This window comes from Aquarana catesbeiana, linkage group LG08 (genome assembly GCF_042186555.1).
Source record: "Aquarana catesbeiana isolate 2022-GZ linkage group LG08, ASM4218655v1, whole genome shotgun sequence".
NCBI classification, from domain to species: domain Eukaryota; kingdom Metazoa; phylum Chordata; class Amphibia; order Anura; family Ranidae; genus Aquarana; species Aquarana catesbeiana.
In genome coordinates this window covers 204,854,871-204,876,911 of record NC_133331.1, presented here as the reverse complement: position 1 = coordinate 204,876,911, position 22,041 = coordinate 204,854,871, and the positions used below count along the sequence as shown (strand labels likewise).

At 39.4% G+C, this 22,041-nt stretch overlaps 2 protein-coding genes across 2 annotated transcripts in view; both read right to left on the bottom strand.

Moving 5' to 3' along the window:
- LOC141106724 (heparan-alpha-glucosaminide N-acetyltransferase-like) overlaps positions 1 to 4,292 on the bottom strand; it is a 645,511-nt gene extending 641,219 nt beyond the window's left edge. The window contains exon 1 of the mRNA XM_073597659.1: positions 1,420 to 4,292. Within this exon, the coding sequence (XP_073453760.1) occupies positions 1,420 to 1,486 (67 nt within the window). The 5' untranslated portion in view covers positions 1,487 to 4,292. The remainder of the gene's footprint in view (positions 1 to 1,419) is intronic.
- Positions 4,293 to 4,441: 149 nt separating this feature from the next.
- The window catches only part of BMS1 (BMS1 ribosome biogenesis factor), a 57,233-nt gene continuing 39,633 nt past the window's right edge, over positions 4,442 to 22,041 (bottom strand). The window contains exons 14-22 of the mRNA XM_073596842.1: positions 20,737 to 20,928; positions 19,504 to 19,692; positions 18,826 to 19,006; positions 17,147 to 17,205; positions 13,462 to 13,584; positions 10,256 to 10,403; positions 9,074 to 9,249; positions 8,827 to 8,988; positions 4,442 to 6,020 (exon numbers count right to left, since the gene is read on the bottom strand). Coding sequence (XP_073452943.1) covers positions 5,793 to 6,020; positions 8,827 to 8,988; positions 9,074 to 9,249; positions 10,256 to 10,403; positions 13,462 to 13,584; positions 17,147 to 17,205; positions 18,826 to 19,006; positions 19,504 to 19,692; positions 20,737 to 20,928 — 1,458 coding nt within the window. The 3' untranslated portion in view covers positions 4,442 to 5,792. The remainder of the gene's footprint in view (positions 6,021 to 8,826; positions 8,989 to 9,073; positions 9,250 to 10,255; positions 10,404 to 13,461; positions 13,585 to 17,146; positions 17,206 to 18,825; positions 19,007 to 19,503; positions 19,693 to 20,736; positions 20,929 to 22,041) is intronic.

Below are 22,041 nucleotides of genomic sequence, written 5' to 3'. Positions count from 1 at the left end.
TAAATAATTCAATATTTTTTGATATAATGGTCTTTAGAGGTGTGGTGAATTTCTGTGTGGAGAGATGGAGGGAGTAGAGGGATTTTTGCTCGAGGGGGGGGATAAGGGAGGATTTTTTTTTTTTTTTCTGGGGTTGGATTTTTGGGGGTGGCTGAGGTGCTGCAGAAGTTGCCCTTATATATTCATAATGGTTCGTTTGTGGTCTGCATATTTTCACAAACGTTTTAAACAATTGGATGCTGTTTGTGTATTGTATACAATTGTTCATTTGTTGCCCACGTATTGTCAGTATTGTCATTTTTTGCCCGCATATTTTAACAACTGTTTGCTACCTGTCTATTGTACGATTGCCCATTTTTGCTGTGTTGCAAGTAACTACTTATTATAATTTAGTCCCCTGAAGTCCTATTACTATCACATCACCCCTTATTATTCCAATGTGCTCTGCTACAAAAACGCATGCGTTTTATTACATTTACCAAAGTGCTATTATAATAATTATATAAATTACTGCTGTTATATTAATGCTCCACATTGATGCACTGTGTGCATTGCTATTAAACCCTTCAATCTGAAGAATTTATCTTTTACCAATAAATTTATATATATATATTTATTTATTTTACACACAAACACACAGTATATTATTCAGTATTAAGAAAATGTTCATGATTTTTTTTATTTTTTTTTTGTCCAATATTGTTTGTTTGATTTCATGATTATTACTGAAAAGAATAATAAAAAAAATGTAGATATATAGAAGGGCATAGGGAAGAGTTTTAAAAATGAATCTGTTTTAGGTGTCGAACAAGTTAGGTACGCGCCACTGACTGGGATTGCCTGTCATTTCACTTCAAGCTCTTTGCAGACTTTTTGGAAAGGCAGTGAGAATTAGACACAGTGGGATGAAAATTCTGAAAATCTTGTCTACCATTCCACTAGTGCTGTAAGAAAAAGAAACCTGAATTATGGCGGTCCTAAAAACTCGTGACTAGCTGCAGGTTGCAAATAAAAAGTAATTTTTAATAACTACCATAAACTATGTGAAATGATTCACAAAATCTGAGTTTTCCAAAACTTGTACTGTGAAAAAAATTCAAAGTCTACCACTGCTGACTTTTTTTTTTTTAATGCTAGTTGTCTGACTGTCATGCTAATTCATTGTTAATAGTTTGATTTACTTCTCTCAAACAAGTGCACAAATCAGGAGTTGTGACTTCACTGTAACCCAACTTGCTTCACCTTCCAGGTCAGTGCCTCAAAGTACTAAAGCCAGGGACAGGCAATTAGCGTTTTCACGGTGCGCAATGACAGACCTCATTTTTTTCTCATTACAGAGGGGGGGGATTTTCAGCATTTCAGTCCAAATGCACCAAGTAAAAAAACAAAAACTTTCTTCTATACCAATATCAGCCTTACCTGCAGTAAAGCACACCAAGGAAAGCCCTAGAACAAGGAGCAGGCCTGCACAGCGTCTATCTGTCATGGTAAGAACTCCTATTGAGCTTTGCACTTTCTGGAAATGAAGTCCCGCTACATAATTAGCGAATGCATTATCTGGGATAATAAGGGGCGGGAAGCCAGAACATATTAAATGGTTGAAGTCCAGTAATTAAACAACATTTTACTCTGTTGTGCTTCAGAACTATGTACTGGAAAATGCAAAACAAGCAATATAAACTTCATAAAAGTGCAGTGTACAAGTCTGTCTTTCATTACTGCAAACTGGTTGGAAAAAATGAGACAACTCATGGCAACACATGCAGCAAAAGACTACAATAATTGCAATCAGCACTGAATAGAGCAATGCAAGTTAACTTACACTACAGCTATCTAAAAACATATCAATATTTTAATAAAATAAAGAAGTAAAGTAGACTGTTTGCTCTAGAGTACCCGCAGACATAGGATGGCATGCTTACATTGTGTCGTTTTATCAATTTAGCAGGTGGCGCTCAAAGCACCTTTTCCTGAAGCAGTATCACTGTGGTAATAGAAGCCCATGGTTCACATACCTAAATGAGTGATCAAAGCAGTGTTCCCCATCTCTTATATTCTGAAGTTCAATCAGACAAACGTAAGCCCAAAGCAAACTCTGTCTGTCGTTTCATCTTTACCTAATCCCTAGTGCTCAGGGAATCCTTTATCTTGAACTACAGCTTATATTGTAAAGCAAAAACTGTATATGTAGTAAAAAATTAATTTAAAAAATGCATTGGAAGCACATACGTGGCTATGCACTGATGCAAAGAAGAATCAGTGGGGGTTATTTACGAAAGGCAAATCCACTACAAGTGCAAAGTGCACTTGAAAATGCAGTCACTGTAAATCTGAGGGGTAGATCTGAAAAGAGGGGAAGCTCTGCTGATTTTATCATCCAATCATGTGTAAGCTAAAATGCTGTTTTTTTTATGTTCCTTGCATGTCCCCCACGATCTACAGCGACTGCACTTCCAAGTGCACTTTCTTTTTTTTTTTTTAATTAAAACGTTTTTATTTCCCAAAAAGAACAAAACATAATTATGCAATTTTCCAATGCACAAACATTATGTCTTTTGTTCAGCACAATTATTATACATATTGCTCATGTAGGTAAAAGCCAGAAGTCACTAGTCAATAATAAAAACTGTTACAAAATAGCAATACAGCAGTTCTTTTGGGGTATCAATGCATCATGTGCTATTATACAGATTTAAAGAGAATGGGCTGTATGGTACAAGTCCAGTAGGGTGGTACGTCAGAGAGGGAGATGTGCTCTGCAGTGCTACACACATGTCAGTTGTATTAAGCCAGCGGTCCCAGACCTTATTATATTTTGCAGAGCACCCTCTATTAATGTAAACAAATTTCTTATATGGCAATGTGCTATTAACGTCAGTTTTCCAGTCAGATAATCTAGGGGGAACCTGTCTCATCCAGAGTTTGGCAATAGTTTTCCGGGCAGAAAATAGGGTCTCCTGCATAAAAGTTTTGGTGTATTTGTCAGTGTCGGCGTCTGGGAAAATACCCAGTAAGCATGGTTTGGGGTCTAGGGTTAGCGGAGATCCCATATTGTCATGGATAAAATCTACCACTTGCTTCCAGAAGCCCTGTATGTAGGGGCAGGACCACAGGAGGTGGTAGAATGTGCCTATTTCTCGACTGCACAATAGACATGTGGAGGATTGTCCCAGGGTGAATTTTGCTATTCTTATTGGTGTGAGCTATGCGCGGTGTAGAATGTATGTTTGGGTCAATCTGTCAGATAGCTTGGGTGAGACAGCTTTGCATGCCCAAGTGCACTTTCAGTGCAATTTCAAGTGCACTTTGAATGCAAAGTGGATTTGCCTTTAGTAAATAACCCCCAGTGTTTACAACAAAATGGTTGCATACAGCCTTTCAATTGCATGACAGGCTGTACATGGCTTGTGCAGCTCCCTGTGTGCTGGACCCCCCCCTTTTTTTTTTTTTTTTTTAACATTTAGCTGCATTTACATAAAACCAGGAAATTTAAAGTGTATCGAAAATTACAAACTCTCAAGTGTACAGGTAACTTGCGCATAGATTTTGTGTCTGCAGCTGATGTATCTGCAGTAGAGGCTAATGACCAAGTAAGCATGCTACTTACCAGCTTGCCCCCACTCAATCACAGAAATTATCAGGTCACACACCCTCTATAGAGAATCCATGTCACAGCTCACCCTCTTCCTCAAAACCAATGGCACAAACATAGTGGTGGCTGAGTTGGTGCAAACCCCCCAACACACTTCAGCTGCTTCTACTGCCTGCCAATCAATCTCATAGAAACTGAGACAACACTTCGTAGAATGAGTTTATATCTGTGCATTTACCTACAATATACTCACAAGTAAATGCCTGAGCAGCCCAAAATTAAAAATCTTTTTAAACCCAAGAACAAATATGCAACATTCCACAGATTGCCAGTCCTTAGAGGTGGTGGGCGCATTCATTTTCTTTATTCCAGGCTTCATTTTAAGCTAGTGATCCTGCTAGTAGCAATAGTTCCTGTCCCACACGCTCGCACTGTACTGCTTTAAAGGAAATCTACATCGTCAACTTAGGACAGAACTACAGAACACATCCTTCTCTCCATTACCTGGTAAGGTTCTCTAGTTCACAGTGGTAACCTCTGAGGTTAAACACAGCCGATAAGTCATCAGAGTGTATAGGACATAGAACATTGCTGGATTTCTGTCAGACAAGGTATTTTTTGCACTTTTTGAACAGATACAAGTGTCTATATTTAACATACCAAAAGAGAGCTAGTACAAGAAGTTCATTGTTTACATACACTTTTATGTTCATGCAGGTTGTTCAGATACTTAAGTTGCATTAAGCTGGGTCTTTCCTGTTTTGCAGTAACAGTGCAAGTTACAACAAAGCCATATAAATAAATGTCAGCATATTATAGGGCTGTTTATGGGTTTTTTTTTTAACAAAATCACATTTTTTTACCTTTATTTGAACGTTTTCTTTACAGAAGGCCAGAGAAAACAAGATATACACGATGAGCCAAATGTAAACAGATTACAGACACCTTACTGAAAGCTTATGCTAGTGAATGGGCCTGAGAATTGCATTCCCAGTGATGGATGAACAAAAAAAGTATTGGCTCATATGTTCTTTATAATTAGGGTATACAATCCAATATAAAATATGTTGGAAAAACACACTGGCAAAAAAAAGGCAATTTTCCCTGATGGCGTGACGATTCACCAAGTAATTCTGTTTTGGGGTATTGTATTTTATATTAATTTACCAAGGCAAAAGACAGCAAATTCTACAGTCCATATATACTAGTGTGTACATGCAATTCAGTAATTCAAAATAAAGTTATTCACAAGTCTTTAAAAATCGCCTTCAAAAGAGGCTGTGCAGTGTCTGAACTGTAATTGTTCTTTCCTTCTATATGAAAACCTTAATGCACATCCAAAACACAAAGACAAAAATGTATAATATTACAGCTTACTGGATGTGGTGTCATCATTGTCATCCAGTCTGTCATTGAATTTCTGACAAGATCAACATGTATTTTCTGTACTTGCTAATAACTCAATCCACCGCATTAATGGACTAGTAGGCTGCAATATTACATTTTTGTTTTTGAGTTTAGATATGCTTTAACATTGTTATATACATGCTCATATCAGAGTGTTTAAAATATCTGCAGTAAAAAGTTCATATATTAACAGGCTTATTTAGAGCCCTTTCACACTGCCAGTGCCCGAAAAACACTGGTAAAGTGACGCTAAAACTAGCGGAGCTTTACCAGCGTTTTTCGAGCACTAGTGGCTGGACAAAGGGTTAAAAGCGCCCGCAAAGCGCCACTGCCAAGGCGCTTTGCAGGTGCTTTCCATTGATTTCAACGGGAAGGGGTGTTTTAGAAGCGGTGTATTCACCGTTCCTAAAGCGCTGCAAAGGAGCTGCTTGCAGGACTTTTTTTGACACCCTGCCAGCGCAGCGCCTCAGTGTGAAAGCACTCGGGCTTTCACATTGGGATTGCAGATGAGGCTTCTTTTCAGGCGCTTTACACAGGTGCTTTAGCGACTGAAAAACGCCCCAGTGTGAAAGGGGTCTAAGAGTGCGAGAAAATCTTCTAAGAGCAGTACTAAAGAGCCCCATGGGGCTAGAGTAAATTGAAATCTTATTGGTTGTTACTGGTTACTCCCATGCTGCACTTCAGCACTGCTCTACTGAATAAACCCATTAGACTTTTTAACAGTAAAAAACAAAACCCCAGGAGTGGGCAGACATATTTAAAGGAGTCTGTACATCCGTCAAGATGAGGATTATCAGCTGAATTCTTGACTGCCTTTGAGACTTGACTTCTGTTTTTTCTTCTCTCTTTGTCCAATTGTACGGAAAAGCTTTTTCCGGGCTTCCTTCTGCCTCTTCAGTTTGTCTTCCTCCTCCTTTTGCTTGCTGCGCATAAACTCCTTCCTCTGTACTCTGTGCTTTGCCTTGGCCTTCTGTTTCTTGTAGTTCTTTACAGTGCCCAAAGCAGCAAGGAGAGCACTTATCTATAAAGGACAAAAATTGAAAAACAGGTTAATAAAATCTTTTACTGTTCAAGAAATTTAAAGTGTAATTGCTAAGTAACCTCAATCTAAAGCTTAATGTACTAAGGCGCACACACAAGTCTATAAGACCACACTGTCTTGGGCAGCTCTCGTCTAAGCTAACAATCTAGAACCAAATCTACATGGCAAGCCAATGATGTCGATCACATGCAGCCTAAAAAAAAAAAAACAGAGCAGATAAAAGCCTTACATCCTAAGGCCTCATGTACACTGCTGCTGGTAAACAGACATTTAGGAGCAGTTAGGCATTTTTTTCAACTGCCCCTGAACTCTCCTCTATATTATCTTATCTGTCCATGTACACAGGGTCATTTATAGTCGTTTCTAGGCAGTGGAGTTTAGAGGCTTTTTTTGGAAAGCAAAAAAATTAGTTGAGACGCTGAGTTTAGAGGCATTTCAAGTGCCAAACGTGGTAACCCGCGTTTCGTTGACATGCGTTTTTGGCTATTTAAAAATTTAGATATATATATTTATTTATTTCAGGTATTTATATAGCGTCATCAAATTTACGCAGCGCTTTACATATACATTGTACATTCGCAATATATATATATATATATATACATATATATATATATATATATATATATATATATATATATATATATATATATATATATATATATATATATATATATATACACATATATATATATATATATATATATATATATATATATATATATATATATATATATATATATATATATATACATTAATTAGTGTTTTTTTTTCTTTTAGAAACACTTCTAAACGCAAACGCGGCAAAACGGACATTGTAGACATGGGTTACTATCTGTCAAGTTAAATCGTTCAGGAGAGGTTGTAAAAAAGTGCCATGTACATTAAGCCTTAAAATGATTTAGGTAGCTAAATAAGAGTGGTTTGTCAAGCTTACTGACTCAATTTGGTGTAGGCATCAATGCATTATGACCCTCTTGGTTATGAAAAGCCTGAGTACTTATACTATAATATGGAAGCAACACCTCTTTTCTCGATTACCGATTTTTTTAAAAGGGTACATTGATTGATTTGATCTGCAGTTTCACCTACTGGTGACATCTGATAACGCACCATGATTAATCAGAAATTATAGTGGCCTGAAAAGCCATAGTGGTTATATGACTAAACCCTAGAGCTGCACGATTCTGGATAAAATGAGAATCATGATTTTTTTGCTTAGATTAAAGATGACGATTCTTGTGGCGTAACATCTTTCACATTATACCAAAAAATTGGGCTAACATTACGATTTTGTTTTTTTTTTTTCCTTGAAGTATACTATTCCCCAAAAAATTGCATTTTAAAGACCACTGCGCAAATACTGTGTGACATAAAACATTGTAACGACCACCATTTTATTCTATATGGTCTCTGCTAAAAATAAATAAATAATATAAGTGTCAGAAAAAGGCTTAGTCTTTAAAGGAGTTGTAAAGGCAGAAGGTTATCTTAATGAATTCTATGCGGAAGGGGCAGATGCCCTGGGCGGTACAATTTGCTGGAGGGAGGGTGGCGCAGGTGACGTGCCGGCAATGTGCTTCACAACTGTGTGTCACTATACACACTAGCCGGAGCCGCTATACCTGTAAAATTGTCTGTAAGATGTGCCGAGTGCGCTCCTGCACCCAGCACAAGCCCTTCACCTCCCTTCTCTGTAAGCGCCAGTGGCATATCATCTATGTGTGCAGGGTGTTCACTGCACACGGGCCCTCAAAAAGGGGGGCCCTACTGTGACACACACTGAAGATTGTCCCTTGACAGTCAGGGATGATCGGTGCCGCAGGGGGACACAGTTGCAAGCACCGATCTCTCTGTATAGCTTTTCAGCTGACAGCCGCTTCACCTCCTCACACTTCTATGGCTGTCAGCTAAAATGCCATACAGGGAGACCAGTGCTTGCAATACGTCAGCCGTGTCTTCCTCCTCCAGCCCCCGTGTTCTCCGGACCTCTGTCCTCCTCCGCCCCCCTAGACCCCCTGCAGCCGGCTTCCCTCCTCACCTGCCGGCTGCTGTGGGGGGGGATGTCAGGATGGAGAGTGGAGGAAGGGGTGGTTAAATGTGTCTTTTACCGGCTCCTTCCTTTTCTGAATCGGTCACATTGGGCGATCGCTCCTGTGTCCTGCAATAACTGAGCAGAGTAAACTGTGTTTACTCTACTTCAGTTTATGAATGAACAGGAGCCTCTGTCTCCTGTCCTTTCATCTTCAATACTGAAGCTGCTGAGAAAGGGACTGGAGAATCTGTGTCCTCAGTCTCTTTCTCTGTCTCAAAAGGGGAGATTGTCAGGGGCCTGTTTAGACCCCTGATAGCTCACCAAAGCCCAACAGGGCTGATAAAAACAAAACAAAAAAAAAAAAAAACAAACTGCAATAAATATCACAAGATGAAATAGTAAAAAAGTGATAAAAAATAAAATTGGGTAAAAAAATAATATAAAATGAAAAACTGCTGACACCACCCCACGCCCTACCGGCACTGTCCCCAAAAAGCATAATGAAAAACAAACACACAAATGACACCATCCACTGCTCTGACAACACTGTCCAATACCCCATAACCCCCCCTCTCACCCCCTTCCCTAGAAGATTTTTTAGCAATTAATCATGCTCTACTAAACCCTAGTCCACCAAGCAAACAGGAGGAGACGCTAGCAAAAGCAGAGAGGACGTCTATATGTTTTTTTTTTTCCTCACAGCACTACACCTGTATCAGAAATAATTATGAAAAATTATGGTGCTCCTACCTTCCGTTCATGAGGTTCTCTAATTACAGCTGGCCGCAGTTTGTCTCTTGTTGTCTTGCCCTTCTTCTCCATCATTTTGGGCTTATTTTTAAATGGCAGCGCTTTCTGCAGAGCTTTGGGAATGTGGAGTGGATTAAAGTGTCTTTCTTGTCTCACTATAGGCTGAAACAGAAGAAGGAACATTTGTTTTCATATACCAATGTTTGATAGTTGTATCTACTTTCCTTTGAATTAAGTTTGTACATACCTTGTACAGAGAATCTTTCCGTTTCTTCTGCTTGATGCCAAGCTCATACCTCAGCTGTCCAACGGTTTTCATCCCTGTCCAGGTCTCTTTCTGCCCCACAGGCTTCAGCAACGAGGTGACCGGATTATAAAAGGTGGGCACAGTGACTGGGTACCAGGTGCGGAGAAATACAATATCTAACAGGAGAGGAAGAGCAAGAAAGGAAAAGAATGGATGAAAAGAAATTCACATACCGTATACTAGTAGGCACTGTACACATCCAAAGATGGCCAACTTGTTATTTAGAATGCCTATCTGGGTTTCCCAATGTTTCCTAAAAGAAAGCCGACATGGAAGCTACCACTGCCGATCTCAACTTTTGAAAATGCCAACTGCCTGTTATGCAAATACAGTGGCTTACAGAATCACGGTCACTTTGGCCATTTGAGTGACCAGGCAGGCCTTGACCTGGACTCCCATATTACAAATGCTGCCTCAGTATCAATGGCTTTCACAGAATACACTTGACAACAGGCTCTTCCTTTTGCCTGCCTTCAGTTATGCTCTCCCACACTGACATTTCTCTGCTGGAACTAGCTATCCCCATGTCATTTACCACATAAATACTGTGAAAAATGTACCGGTTGTCACATAACTACACACAGTGGTCAGACATTCTTTTACTGCCCTGTATGGGCTATCAGTAGGGGAAACTGCAGGTGATTTTAAATACAAACTTGTGGGACCCACAAATAATAAAGTTATATAATAATCAATACTCAGTTATACAGTGGAATGCATTTGTTAAGGTTTGCTATAGATCAACGCTAAACCTTTTTACTCACGGGCTGAAACTTTACCGGGGACCACATAGTATCACTGAGAAGCATACAAAATCACCAAGGAACATAAAATATGCAACAGAGAAATCTAATGAAGTACTACAGACAATATCAGGTACTTCAACCAATGCCTGGATGCATTAATCACTGCAGTCTTTGACACACCTTATTATTTATTAGGACCTTTACAGCAGCATATTGCATCTGTCTCCTCATTCAAATAACTCTAACACTCTAAAGAAAACCAGTAAATCAAAGAGACACCATAATACAGAAATGAGAAAATGTGAGACTCCCCTCAGGCCAGCCTGTAAGGATGACATCCAGAAATTTGCACTTCTCGGAAGCACCAACTACTCACCACTCATTAACAGTTTGTCCTCAAACGTTGCTCTAAAAGCCCCCTCAGGGGTCCGCAAGGCTTTTTTGATCTGCCCTCGAATACCACTCACTGTGCGGACTGACGCACCTTCAAATTTAGCAACTTCAAGAACAGAAGAGAACATCCCCTAATATAATTTAAAAAAAATAAATAAATAAAATAAAATATTGGGGAAAATGACAGCAAACAAAAAAAAGACATGCAAATGTGTTTTTCTATAAACTGAACATTAGGACACATCAGTCAAATAAAAAATAAGGGAGACCATAAAGATCCCCTTTATGCTGCTCATACATGTTGCATTCAGGACCAACAACTATATAGTGTAAGGGGCTACTTGAATGGATAGAACTTAAATGAATTGCCCATGCAGGGACTTGCACTACACAAATTGTAACGTGTGGCCAGCAACAGATTACTTATGTGCACTTTGTGGATGCTGTGATGTCCCATTACCTTTAGGGAATTTATTTATTACAGGTATTTGTATAGCGCCAATTAACGCAGCTCTTTTACATACATATATTGTACATTCACATCAGCCCCTGCCCTCAAGGAGCTTACAATCTAAGGTCCCCAACTCACATTCATACATGCACATACTAGGGCCAATTTAAACAGGAGCCAATTAACCTACTAGCATGTTTTTGGAGTGTGGAAGGAAACCGGAGTACCCAGAGGGAACCCACGCAGGCACAACGAGCTGTGAACTGTGCTGTGATTGGACACAGCACGAGTTTGGCAACTGATTTCAGCCAATGATTTTGTCTGAAGTCAGCTGTTGCCAATCACAGACAGAGTTCTGTTTTTACCAAGAACACAGAACTCTGTGTACAGGAAACAGTGATCTGTATGTTAAAAAAAATAGACAGATAGTAAAGTAAAAGTAAAGTAAAGTTAGACACACAGTTAACACTTTGACGGCCCCAGATGTGAACCCCTTTCCAGCCAATGCCATTAGTGCAGTGATAGCGTACAGTATTAGCACTGATTACTGTATTAGTGTCACCATGGATGTCAGTGTACCTCCCAGCCAGCATCAGTTAGCGCCAGATTGCCCACCACACTATCACAGTCCCACTATAACCCACTGAGCACCACATTACCGGTGGAGTGTCATAGCTGCGTAAATTCCAGTATATGTACTATAGTTTGTGGAAGCTATAACTTTTGCACAAACCAATTATTATACACTTATTGGTATTTTTTTTTTTTTAAACCAAAGACATGTTGCAGAATACGTTTTGGCCTAAATTTATAATGAAATTCTATTTTTTGATTTTTCTTTATTGGATAAGTTGTACAAGAGTAGAATACACAGTTTTTTTTTCAAAATTTTATAAAATTTTGTTTGCGTACAGTGCTGCATGACCGTGCAATTGCTAGTTAAACAGAGCAGTGCTAAATAGCAAAAAAATGCTCTGGTCATGAAGGGGGTGAAACCTTCCGGAGCGCAAGTGGTAAAAATTGCTTTTTATTCATCTTTCAAGATATAAAATTATGATCACAGACATCTGTAGTTGTTTACAAGTATGGTCAGATTATTACTAATCCAGGGGTTAAAAGCCTGGAAATACATAGAAACTAGGAACAACAGAAACAGTTGTACTATGTCACCAGATATTGAACACTATTGGACTACTGCAACTCCCTCCACTATACTCTCCCCTGAGGAAGAACTACATTGTTTGTAGTTGGTACAGAACACAGCATCCACCCAATCTACTCACCACTCACAGACTACTCACCCACCAACTCGGTCACAGCCACCTCACCCCAATTTCTCACTTCCTGCACTGGCTTTCAATTAAATGGTGGATGTCCTTAAAAATTGCTAAAAAAACCTAAACAACTTGGGTCCTGCCTTTTGGTTACCCCCATACTCAGGCATGCTCCCTCCACTCCTCAGAAAAACTGTAATTACAAGTGCCCAGAGTAGTCTTAAAAGGACAAGTTCACTTTTGGAACAGGTTACATATTCCACCTGTTTTTAGCATCTGCAGCCTCCCCCCCCACCCCTCCTCCCTGTGACAGTGGGTGGGCATCTTCTCCCACACCCACTGTCAGAATATGAAAACAGACAGTTTCCTGTGAATTAATACCTACAGGCACTGCCAACCATTGTGTCTGATGGCTTGTAGTTCTTAATGAACTAGGAGGGCATGCTGGTGAGCGTCCTCGTAGTCCATGGATCTTATTTATTTTTTTAGACAGAACTTTCTTTTGGTGTTAATTCTTGGGTTTTAAATTTTTTTGCAAAATTACCTAAAATTTTGAAAAATAAAACATGTTTTTCTTAGTCTTGGTTTTAAAATTTTGAAAATAAATACCATGTCCTCATAAATTTAGCCCAAATATATTCTGCTACATTGCTTTGGTAAAAATAACCCACATCACTATATATTATATAGTCTGTGTCAAAGATAGTGTGAAAGAGTCTACAAACTATGGTATGTGCAGTATATTTAAAAATTAAATCAATCCTGATGTACTGACTGCCTATCTTATTTCTCGAGGCCCTAAAATGCCAGGACAGTACAAACACCACAAACTCCACCAATATAATGCCTTTTTTGAAAGACACCCAAGGTAAGAGGCACGGTAAGTTTCTTGAAGTTGTACGGTTTTGTAAAAAAAATTAAAAAAAATTGAAAAATTAAGAAATTAAAATTACACATTTTTATAAAAAAAAAAAAAAAAAAAAAAAAAAAAAAATGTATATAATCACCTGAACAGTACAATGTCACCATAGTGACACTGTACTGCTCTAGGAATGCTTATTACAGTGATGATCTGCTGTGATTGGCCCTGTATCCTGTGAGCACTGTGACCAATTAGTCAAAATGGCTATGAATGAAAGCCATTGTTTACAACTTACATGTGATCTCTGCGATTGGTCACAGCAATCACATGGTACCAGGGCCGCATAAAGCGGCCCGGTACAACAATCTGTGTTCCGCTGTGTCCAGTGAATACAGCAGGTAACAGATTGTACCACTGGGCGGTGCCATGGCGAGTGGGAGGACATCATATGACGTCCACCTGGGATAGCAGCGCTCCCATTGGGCCACACTATTACAATAGGCCGAGCAGAAGGTGGTTAAAATATCTTATATAACATATATGAGGATAACAACAACACTTCATAATCCCTAAGCAAGAAAGTATTAGAGTTGAGATGGTACCTTAATAAAAGAAGTATTTTTATAGATCTTGCAGGGATATCCTATCAACTTGAGTTTCTTCACCACCGTGATAGATTTGTCCAGATCTAAGACAACACCTGTAGCAGCTATACGGAATTCTGCCTATAAGAAAAGAAACAATCCCATTAGAAATGTACATTACCTACCAGCTGCCAACACACAGTATTACTTAATGTCCCTATCTGATGTTTTGGTGAGTTCTGCTCTAACATTTGATAGAAGTAGGAAGGTCTAGACAGCAGCATGCCAATATGCAACTGTCACAATCAGACACCGTGAATGATTTGTTTTCTGTGCCACCCTGCTTTAAGAGCAAAGTAAATCAGCAAGAAGAGTGCTGTGTCAAAGACTGTCCTATTAATGCTGTAGCTACTACACACATTTCCTACATTTTTAAACACCTCCATGTGTACAACTGTTGGAGGTATGGGACACAACAAGCACTTCTTAGGGGGATTGTTCTTCTTTATTTAGATGTGGTCAGCTTATAGATGGGAAAAAATGGCTTTTTAGAGATTTTAACACACAAAGCTTAAAATGTGAGCAGTAAAACAAATGACAACGTTATTACTTGTCCATTACCAGGACAGATATTCCAAACGTTTCACATACAGTGCTCAACATAAATGAGTACACTCCAACACATCTGTCAGAAAACCTTTACTTTCCTTTCAGAATTAATATTTTCTATGGGTCACTATACTACAAAATACTCCCACAAATGCGGGCCATTGATTGCTACCAAGATTTGTTAATTTGCACACACAGAAAAGTATTTTTTTTTAACAAATTCATTCAAGACCATGTTGCAAAAATGAATACACCCCAATAAAAGTCTTAGGAGCAAAGCTAAATTTTAGACAACAAAATCCTAATTAACAAGAATTCAACTATAGGTGAGTCTAATTATTTATTAAACAGGTGTCCAGCAGACGGTTGATTATAGAAGGGTGTTACTTAAAAGAAAACCCCTTCCCATTTCATGCTGTCAGCAATGGCACCACATGGAAGAGAAATGTGACAAGGCCTGAGAAAGAAAAGAATTTCTTTACACAAGAAAGGTGAAAGCTACAAGAAGATCAGCAAAGCATTACTCATTAGTCAGAATACTGTAGCAAAAGTGATACAAACATTTAACAAAGATGGAACTGCAGCCATCTCTCAGACGTCCAGGCCGTCCACAGAATTTAACACCTTGACAGGAGCGTCGTCTGATGAGAAGGGTTGAAGAAAATCTCCATGTTAGTTCACTGCAGTAAGCTAAAGAATTAGAAAGCCAAAGTGGGGTGATTGTTTCCCGTGACACAATACTGCAGAGGAATGTCATGCATGGGTGTCGTCCACAAAGGAAGCCTCTCCTAAAGCCCATGCACAAAAAAAAGCCAGTCTAGAATTTGCCAGGGCCCATGCTGAAAAAGAAGACGACTACTGGGACTTTTCTCTGAAGTGATGAGACCAAGATAAAGTTTTGGGAACGGATGGCTTCAAAACTGAATGGTGTCGCAAAGGTGAGGCGCAGAAAGAAAAATGCATGGTGCCTACAGTCAAACATGGTGGGGGCAGTGTCTTTCTGTGGGGCTGCAAGAGTGCTGCTGGTGTTGGGGAGCTGATTTCATTGATGGTATTATGAATTCACAGATGTACTGCTCTATATGGAAAGAGAAGATGCTACCATCACTCCGTGCCCTTGTTCGTCGTGCACTCTTCCACAAGGACAATGATCCAAAACACATCTAAGGGCACTGTTACATTTCTGAAGAAGAACAGGGTGAAAGTGATTCAGTGGCCAAGTATGTCTCCTGATCTGAACCCAATCAAACACCTATGGGCAATTCTGAAGTTGAGCATCACTCTCCATCCAGCATCCAGGCACTAAAAGAGGTCGTACTTTAACCACTTGTCGACCAGCTCCTGTACATATACGTCGGCAGAATGGCACGGCTGCACAAAGTAACGTGTATAATTATATATATATCATCGGGAGCAGCAATCAGTGTCGTGTCACTGCTAGCCCATCCCCCAGACAGTTAGAACACATCCCTAGGACACACTTAACCCCTTCAGCGCCCCCTACTGGTTAACCCCTTCAATGCCAGTCACATTTACACAGTAATCAGTGCATTTTTATAGCACTGATCGCTATGTGAATGGTCCCAAAATAGCGCCAAAAAGTGTCCGATGTGTCCGCCATATTGTCGCAGTCACGATAAAAATTGCTGATCGCCGTCATTACTAGTAAAAAAAAAAAAAAATTAATAAAACTGCCATAAAACTATCCCCTATTTTGTAGACGCTATAACTTTAGCACAAACCAAACACTTATTGCAATTTTTTTACCAAAAATATGTAGAAGAATACGTATCGGCCTAAACTGAGGAAAAAATTTGTTTATAGATTTTTTGGGGGATATTTATTATAGCAAAAAGTAAAAAATATTTTTTTCAAAATTGTCGCTCTATTTTTGTTTATAGCGCAAAAAATAAAAAACAGCAGAGGTCATAAAATACCACCAAAAGAAAGCTCTATTTGTGGGAAAAAAAGGACATCAATTTTGTTTGGGAGCCACGTCGCACGACCGCGCAATTGTCAATTAAAGCGACGCAGTGCCAAATTGCAAAAAGTGGCCCGGTCATTTGGCAGCCAAATGGTCCGGGGCTGAAGTGGTTAAGAATAGAAAAACTTATGTTCATTCCATGCCTAGAAGACTTGGTGCTGTCCTTACAAGATCATACAAAACACTGTATGGAATCATTTGTGTTGTGGGGCGTATTCATTTTTGCATCAACTAATCTGAGTAAAACTGAAGATTTTGTAATCTATGTGGTTTTATTAACCTTACTTTCATGTAATGAGCTAAACAAATATTCTATAAAACTCAGTTTTGACAACATTTTGGAAATCGTTCTTGCGTTCATTGAGATATTGATTAAAATTGTACTTTTTAAAAGGGGTGTACACATTTATTCAAGTGGAATAAGCCAGCGCTCTCTAAACATTGCCAACAAAAAAATCTTTTCATTCAGCGAGCTGATAGCAGTCCATAGGTAGAGAGCTCAGGAATTTATCGGTAGCATTTTCCCTTTTGTCTCCGTGGACTACAAATCACGTACCCCCTGCATTAAAAAGGTAAAACGCTAAGGCTTTAGAACCACTTTCAGGCTGCATTAACACCTGAAAGTTTAAAAATTTCTGCAATTTTACCGTTTTTTTTTGTTGAGGTCACCAATGTAAAAGGCAGAAAAACGCCTGTAATCTGCTCCAAGGAAGCTCATGTTCTTTTTTGAACTTCAGGTGACAAAACGCTCAGATGTTAACAGGTGCCATTGAAATGAATGGGATTTTGCTTGTTGGGCGTTTTGAAAATGCTCACGTGTGAATCCAGCCTAAGGCTGGATTCACACCTATGCATTTTTAGTGCTTTTTGCATTTCGCAGATTTGCACTACAGTCCATTTAACATGGTTTCCTATGGAACATGTTCTGTACTGCAAATCTGCCAAATGCAGTAGCACTAAAGCACTAAAAATGCATAGGTGTGAATCCAGCTGAAAAGCGGGAAAATGGAAATTAACAGTCACCAGTAAGCTGCGATCAATTTTTGTTTTTGAGTTTAGATACACTTTGATAAAAAACACAAACTTTATGTGTGTAGGGTATATACTCACTGTTGTGGTACTAACAGACTGAACAGCCAGAAAGCCAGTTCCCTGGGGGGTGATGGGTCCTGAACACAAACAGTAATACAAATTAGTTGTGTGAATCTTATGGATACAAAAATAATTAAAAACACAATATTGCAAATTTAACATTTGATTTGACGCTTGATTCCATGCAAATATAAAACCCATCAAGTAAAGCAGTTGTGAATTTATTTAAAAAAAATAAATTTTTTTTAATACAGCTTGTGTAAGACCCTGAATGTATCTCAATATCAGCCTAAAGTCATCTGCTGCACATCACTGGGAGTGGGAGGGACAGTACTAGAAGCCAATCAGGCTTTGCTGAATGCACATGTGCAGACAGAGTATACAGACAGGAAAATGGAGTGCTGCCAATTTACAGTTCAATCAGTAGGCTGGGGGTATTTTGACCTAGAGTTACTGACCCAGCCAGCATAAAAGTGGCTAAACAGGAATCCAAAAAGAGAACACCAGTCTCATATTTGTATTTCAACACTGTATTTAGCTATTTGTCAATAAAGTGTTACTAAACCCACAACAGTAAAACATGCTTGTTATGCTTTAGGGGTTAAACCTCCACATTGTGAAAAAAAGCGGTTTGATCCTGTCTTCGCTGATCCTCCCATTCTTTTACTGTCTTCAATCCATCTCCTGATAAGACAGAGCCTTTGGAGCACTCTGCACATGCTCAGGTTGGTGTGTATTGCTTGAGAGTTTTTTTTTGGGAGGATGCATGTGATCAGCACAGGGCCAATCAGCACTGTCCAGACAGAAAGATCAGGGGTCATGGAGCCTCATAGGACAATCAGAGGAGAATGAAAACTCCTCCTTCAAGCTTTAACCAGTGCTCCGCTGTACACTGATAGAAGTCACAAGACTGCTATATACTGCTGATGAGAAAAGGCATTTAGCAGTTTATATTTACTAAAATAAATTGCATTTCCATGTTCTGTATACCGTGGTAGACCAGATATAGTGAATACAGGGTCCTGGTTTTAGTAACACTTTAGGCTTTAAAGGAGTTGTAAACCCTCGTGGCATATCACCTTAATGCATTCTATGCATTAGGGTGAAAAACCTACTGTGCTGCAGCAGCCCCCTTTTTTGTTACCTGAACCCGATCATTCCAGCGACGGGGATGAGCACAGCAGCTCCAGCCGCTGTCTTGGGTCCTCATTGGCTAGACTGATAGCAGCAGGAGCTATTGGCTCCCACTGCCATCAATCAAATGTGTCAATGGACACAGCAGCAGGACTCGGGAGGACGCCCACACGAGTGCCCCCAGGGAATGCAGCTCTGTGCAAAACCCTTGCACAGAGCAGGAAAGTATAACATGTTTGTTGTTAAAAAAAAAAAAAAAAAAAAAAAAAACCCTTTACCGCCTTTCACCGCAATGGGAAAGCAGATTACGACTACACACACATCTCACACACAGTACTTTGTGCTTTGTGTGTCTCTACTCATTCGCACCCAGCTAAAGAGAGGATGCGCGTGTCTACTATTGAGGCCACTTTTACACAAAGGGGGGGACAAAGATCCTTCATAGAGTGCATACTAATCCACCTGCTGGCTGGTAAGAATATGCAATATTACATAATTAAAAAAAAAAAATCATAATCTTTAAAGCTTCACTTTTACCTGACATGACTGGATCCAGTACTCACCCCATATAGTGGCTCCACAGTGCATGTGTTCTGGCGAGTATTTGAGAAGCCGGTGGCGTCCATTGTGATCTTCAATGTAATAAAGGGGGACAGTTTGAAATCGCCTCCAGCCCAGGGAAAAGATGAGGGGATCTTTTGTCTTTAGAATTCTTTTGTGCCATCGGTGCTTCTTCAGCCTCATCTACAGAACATTAATAGCAACACTGTAAATTAAGTCATCTTACAGACAAGCGTTATAATCACTATTCTGACTTTCACTTGTTTAGAGACCCTTCAGATTCCTATCACTATGCAAAGACATGGAGGTAGGATAATTGACCCCTGTCTAAATTGGACCTAGTATCTGTACATATGCATGAGTTAGGGACCTAATCATAAGCTCTTCGTGAGCCAGGCCTAATGTGAATATACAATATGTAAAGTGCTGTGTACAGATATTGACACTTTCAACATATCTGTAATAAAATAACAATAAAATAAAACAGAAAAAGTATGTATGCGAGTGCCTCTAGAACGAGTTTATGGTTTGAAGGATTCAAGTTTTTTTGGGGTAGACATCTTTTTCAACTCAATAATGGTGAAATTTTGTCCAAATATTTACACACACAGTTCAATAAATATACATGTAGACACAAACAAAAATACACATGGCGTAACAGTGAACCTAAATAACTTTACCTGGATATAGCCAACATTTCCTTCACTGTTTCCCAGTCCCCCTAAAATCATTGGATAATGAGGATCAAAGTTCACCACAAATTCACAGGGCATATTTTCAACTTCTATGCGGAGGTACATGCCAGGCCGAAAGCCTTCATACTGCACGCGGATTTCATCATCCTGGTCCTCAAACTCTGCGCGGTTAAGCTGGGGAGTGCATACAGAAGCATGAGAGGCCAGAAGCAGAAGGCAAATTGTAGAAGCACTGCTCAAACACACAAGGAACGTTTAGGAAAAAGAAAATTAGCACTACCAAGGTGAATGAAGAAACTGAGGTCTCACTTCCTCAATTACATTAAAATATAATGCAAAAATACACATTTATCGTAATCCCTTCTTGACAGGGAAAAACAAATCTTAAATGCCTGCACGCTGATTTGCAACTTTGACACGTGTTAGTAAAGCTGCACATATCATCGCAACTACCCAGGTAATTTATACTTTGTTTTCTTTTCAGGACAAATTGTGTTTTTATTTGCTGATAAATGGTAATGGATATCTATTTTTTTTTATTGTTATCAAAAGAAAAAAACTGACACAAAATAGTAAAAAAAAAAAAAAAAAAAAAATGTAGATGTAATTTTCTTGCTATTACCATAACCTAAAGAACAAACCAAAATAAAATTTCCTTCTCCCAACGATCGCAGCGATACCACAGATGTGTACGTTATTTGACATTTCTACCCGTAGTAGGGCCCAGAAACAACAGAGTGCATTTTGTGGGTTTTTTTTCCTCCTATGTAAAGCACCAACACTGATAGTATATTAAAAATGCTTTAATATACTATACTCTAAGCCTAATACTGACCTAGATCAAACCTATTCAGGAGGAGAAAACACAGGGGTGGCCTGTACAGTGACTGAACACTGTGATAGCCAATCAGAGGCTATCACAGCGATCAGGAACTGGGCCTCCCAGTTTGATTGTTCGTAAGTAACCCAGAGCTCTCAATGAAAGCTCAGTCTCTGTACTGGATGCTCGCCGTGCAGCGCTTTTTTAGCACAAACACATACATGCAGCTCCACAGATAAAGACCCACTTCCCTTAGGCCAAATATATGCAAACAATTGCTGGAAAGGACACAAAATAAAAACACTGATTTTAAAAACAAATAGTTATATATAAAAAAAAAAAAAAAAAAAAAAAAAAAAAAAAAGGTGGTTTAAATGAAATTGTATAATTCTGCTGACCTCTGCCTGCTTCTGCATTTCGCCCTTCAGGTCATCAAAGTATGTAGCTTCAGCATCCCCATCATCATATTCCATATCAAACCGTTCCTTTAGCTTACGTTTCTTCATTAGACGCTGATTCTTCTGATCCTCCTCTGCAGGAGCACCCTTGTCCCCTGCTTCTTCATCACCTTCTTCATCCTCACCTTCACTCTGCATAATACACAAATACAGCAAATGTATAGGCAACACTAAAGCAGGGAGATCAATTGGTGCGTCTGCACTGAATACAACTCTCATTCTCTCCTTCTTGCCTTTGACCATTTTAAAATAATTTGCATGCTTTGCCCTTGCAAGGCAAAACAATAGGTTTGCTTTAAATTCTCCACTTCCCAACATCATGTTTTCCTTTCCTATGCTCCCTTGTTGAAGACTCCAGCAGAATATACCTGGTACTTCTGCTTGTAATAAATAGTATCACTAAATTTCCCTTCCGCAAGTGGCTCTGGTGAATAATAATCAAACTGCTTCAGGTGAATCTCAGCTCACATACTCATTCACTATGGCTGGGTGCAGATCTAGTTCATCCTGCTGGTAGATAAATACCAGCAATATGAAGGATTCTCCATAGGCTTGGACTATGGAAAACTTTTTTCTTAGCTTAATAAAAGGTCACAGAATACAACTCTACAAGTGCTTTCTTAGGCATGTCTAAAATGCGTGTATTAAATGACACAGGTAATGGGTCTAACAAAAACGTTTTCCATAGGTGTCGGTAAACTCTTGATATCCTGGAAAGGACTAGTGCTTGGTGACTATCCCAGCAATGTCACATGGGGGCCTGTGTAAGTTTCTATTAGAGTGACTTGGCATTGACACAGGACTGTCTTTTCCTAGCAACTGAACATAACAGTAAGGAAGCAACCTAAAAGTATATATATATTAATTATAATTCAGGAGTGGGCATTAAAAGAAATGTTTACCTTCGGGAATATGTTCCACCCGTTTTTAGGGTGGAACATGTAGCATATTCCTGCTTCTACAGCCTCTCCCTGATCCCCCTTGTAATTGTGACAGCAAGGCGGGGGATCTTCTCCTCGCACCCACTGTGACAATTTGAAAAGAATGTGCCTGTGTGGGGCTCCGCTCACACGGCCACGCCATTCATTCAAAGTGTTCTGTGAATGAACGAACTACAAGTACCGACAGCCTTTGCGGCTGATGGCATGCAGTTCTCAATGAACTACCGGGGTGCTGATTAGCGTTCTAGGTAGTTCATGGATGCTTCCTGTCATTTAGTAACTGCCTGGACAGTATGCAAGAGAC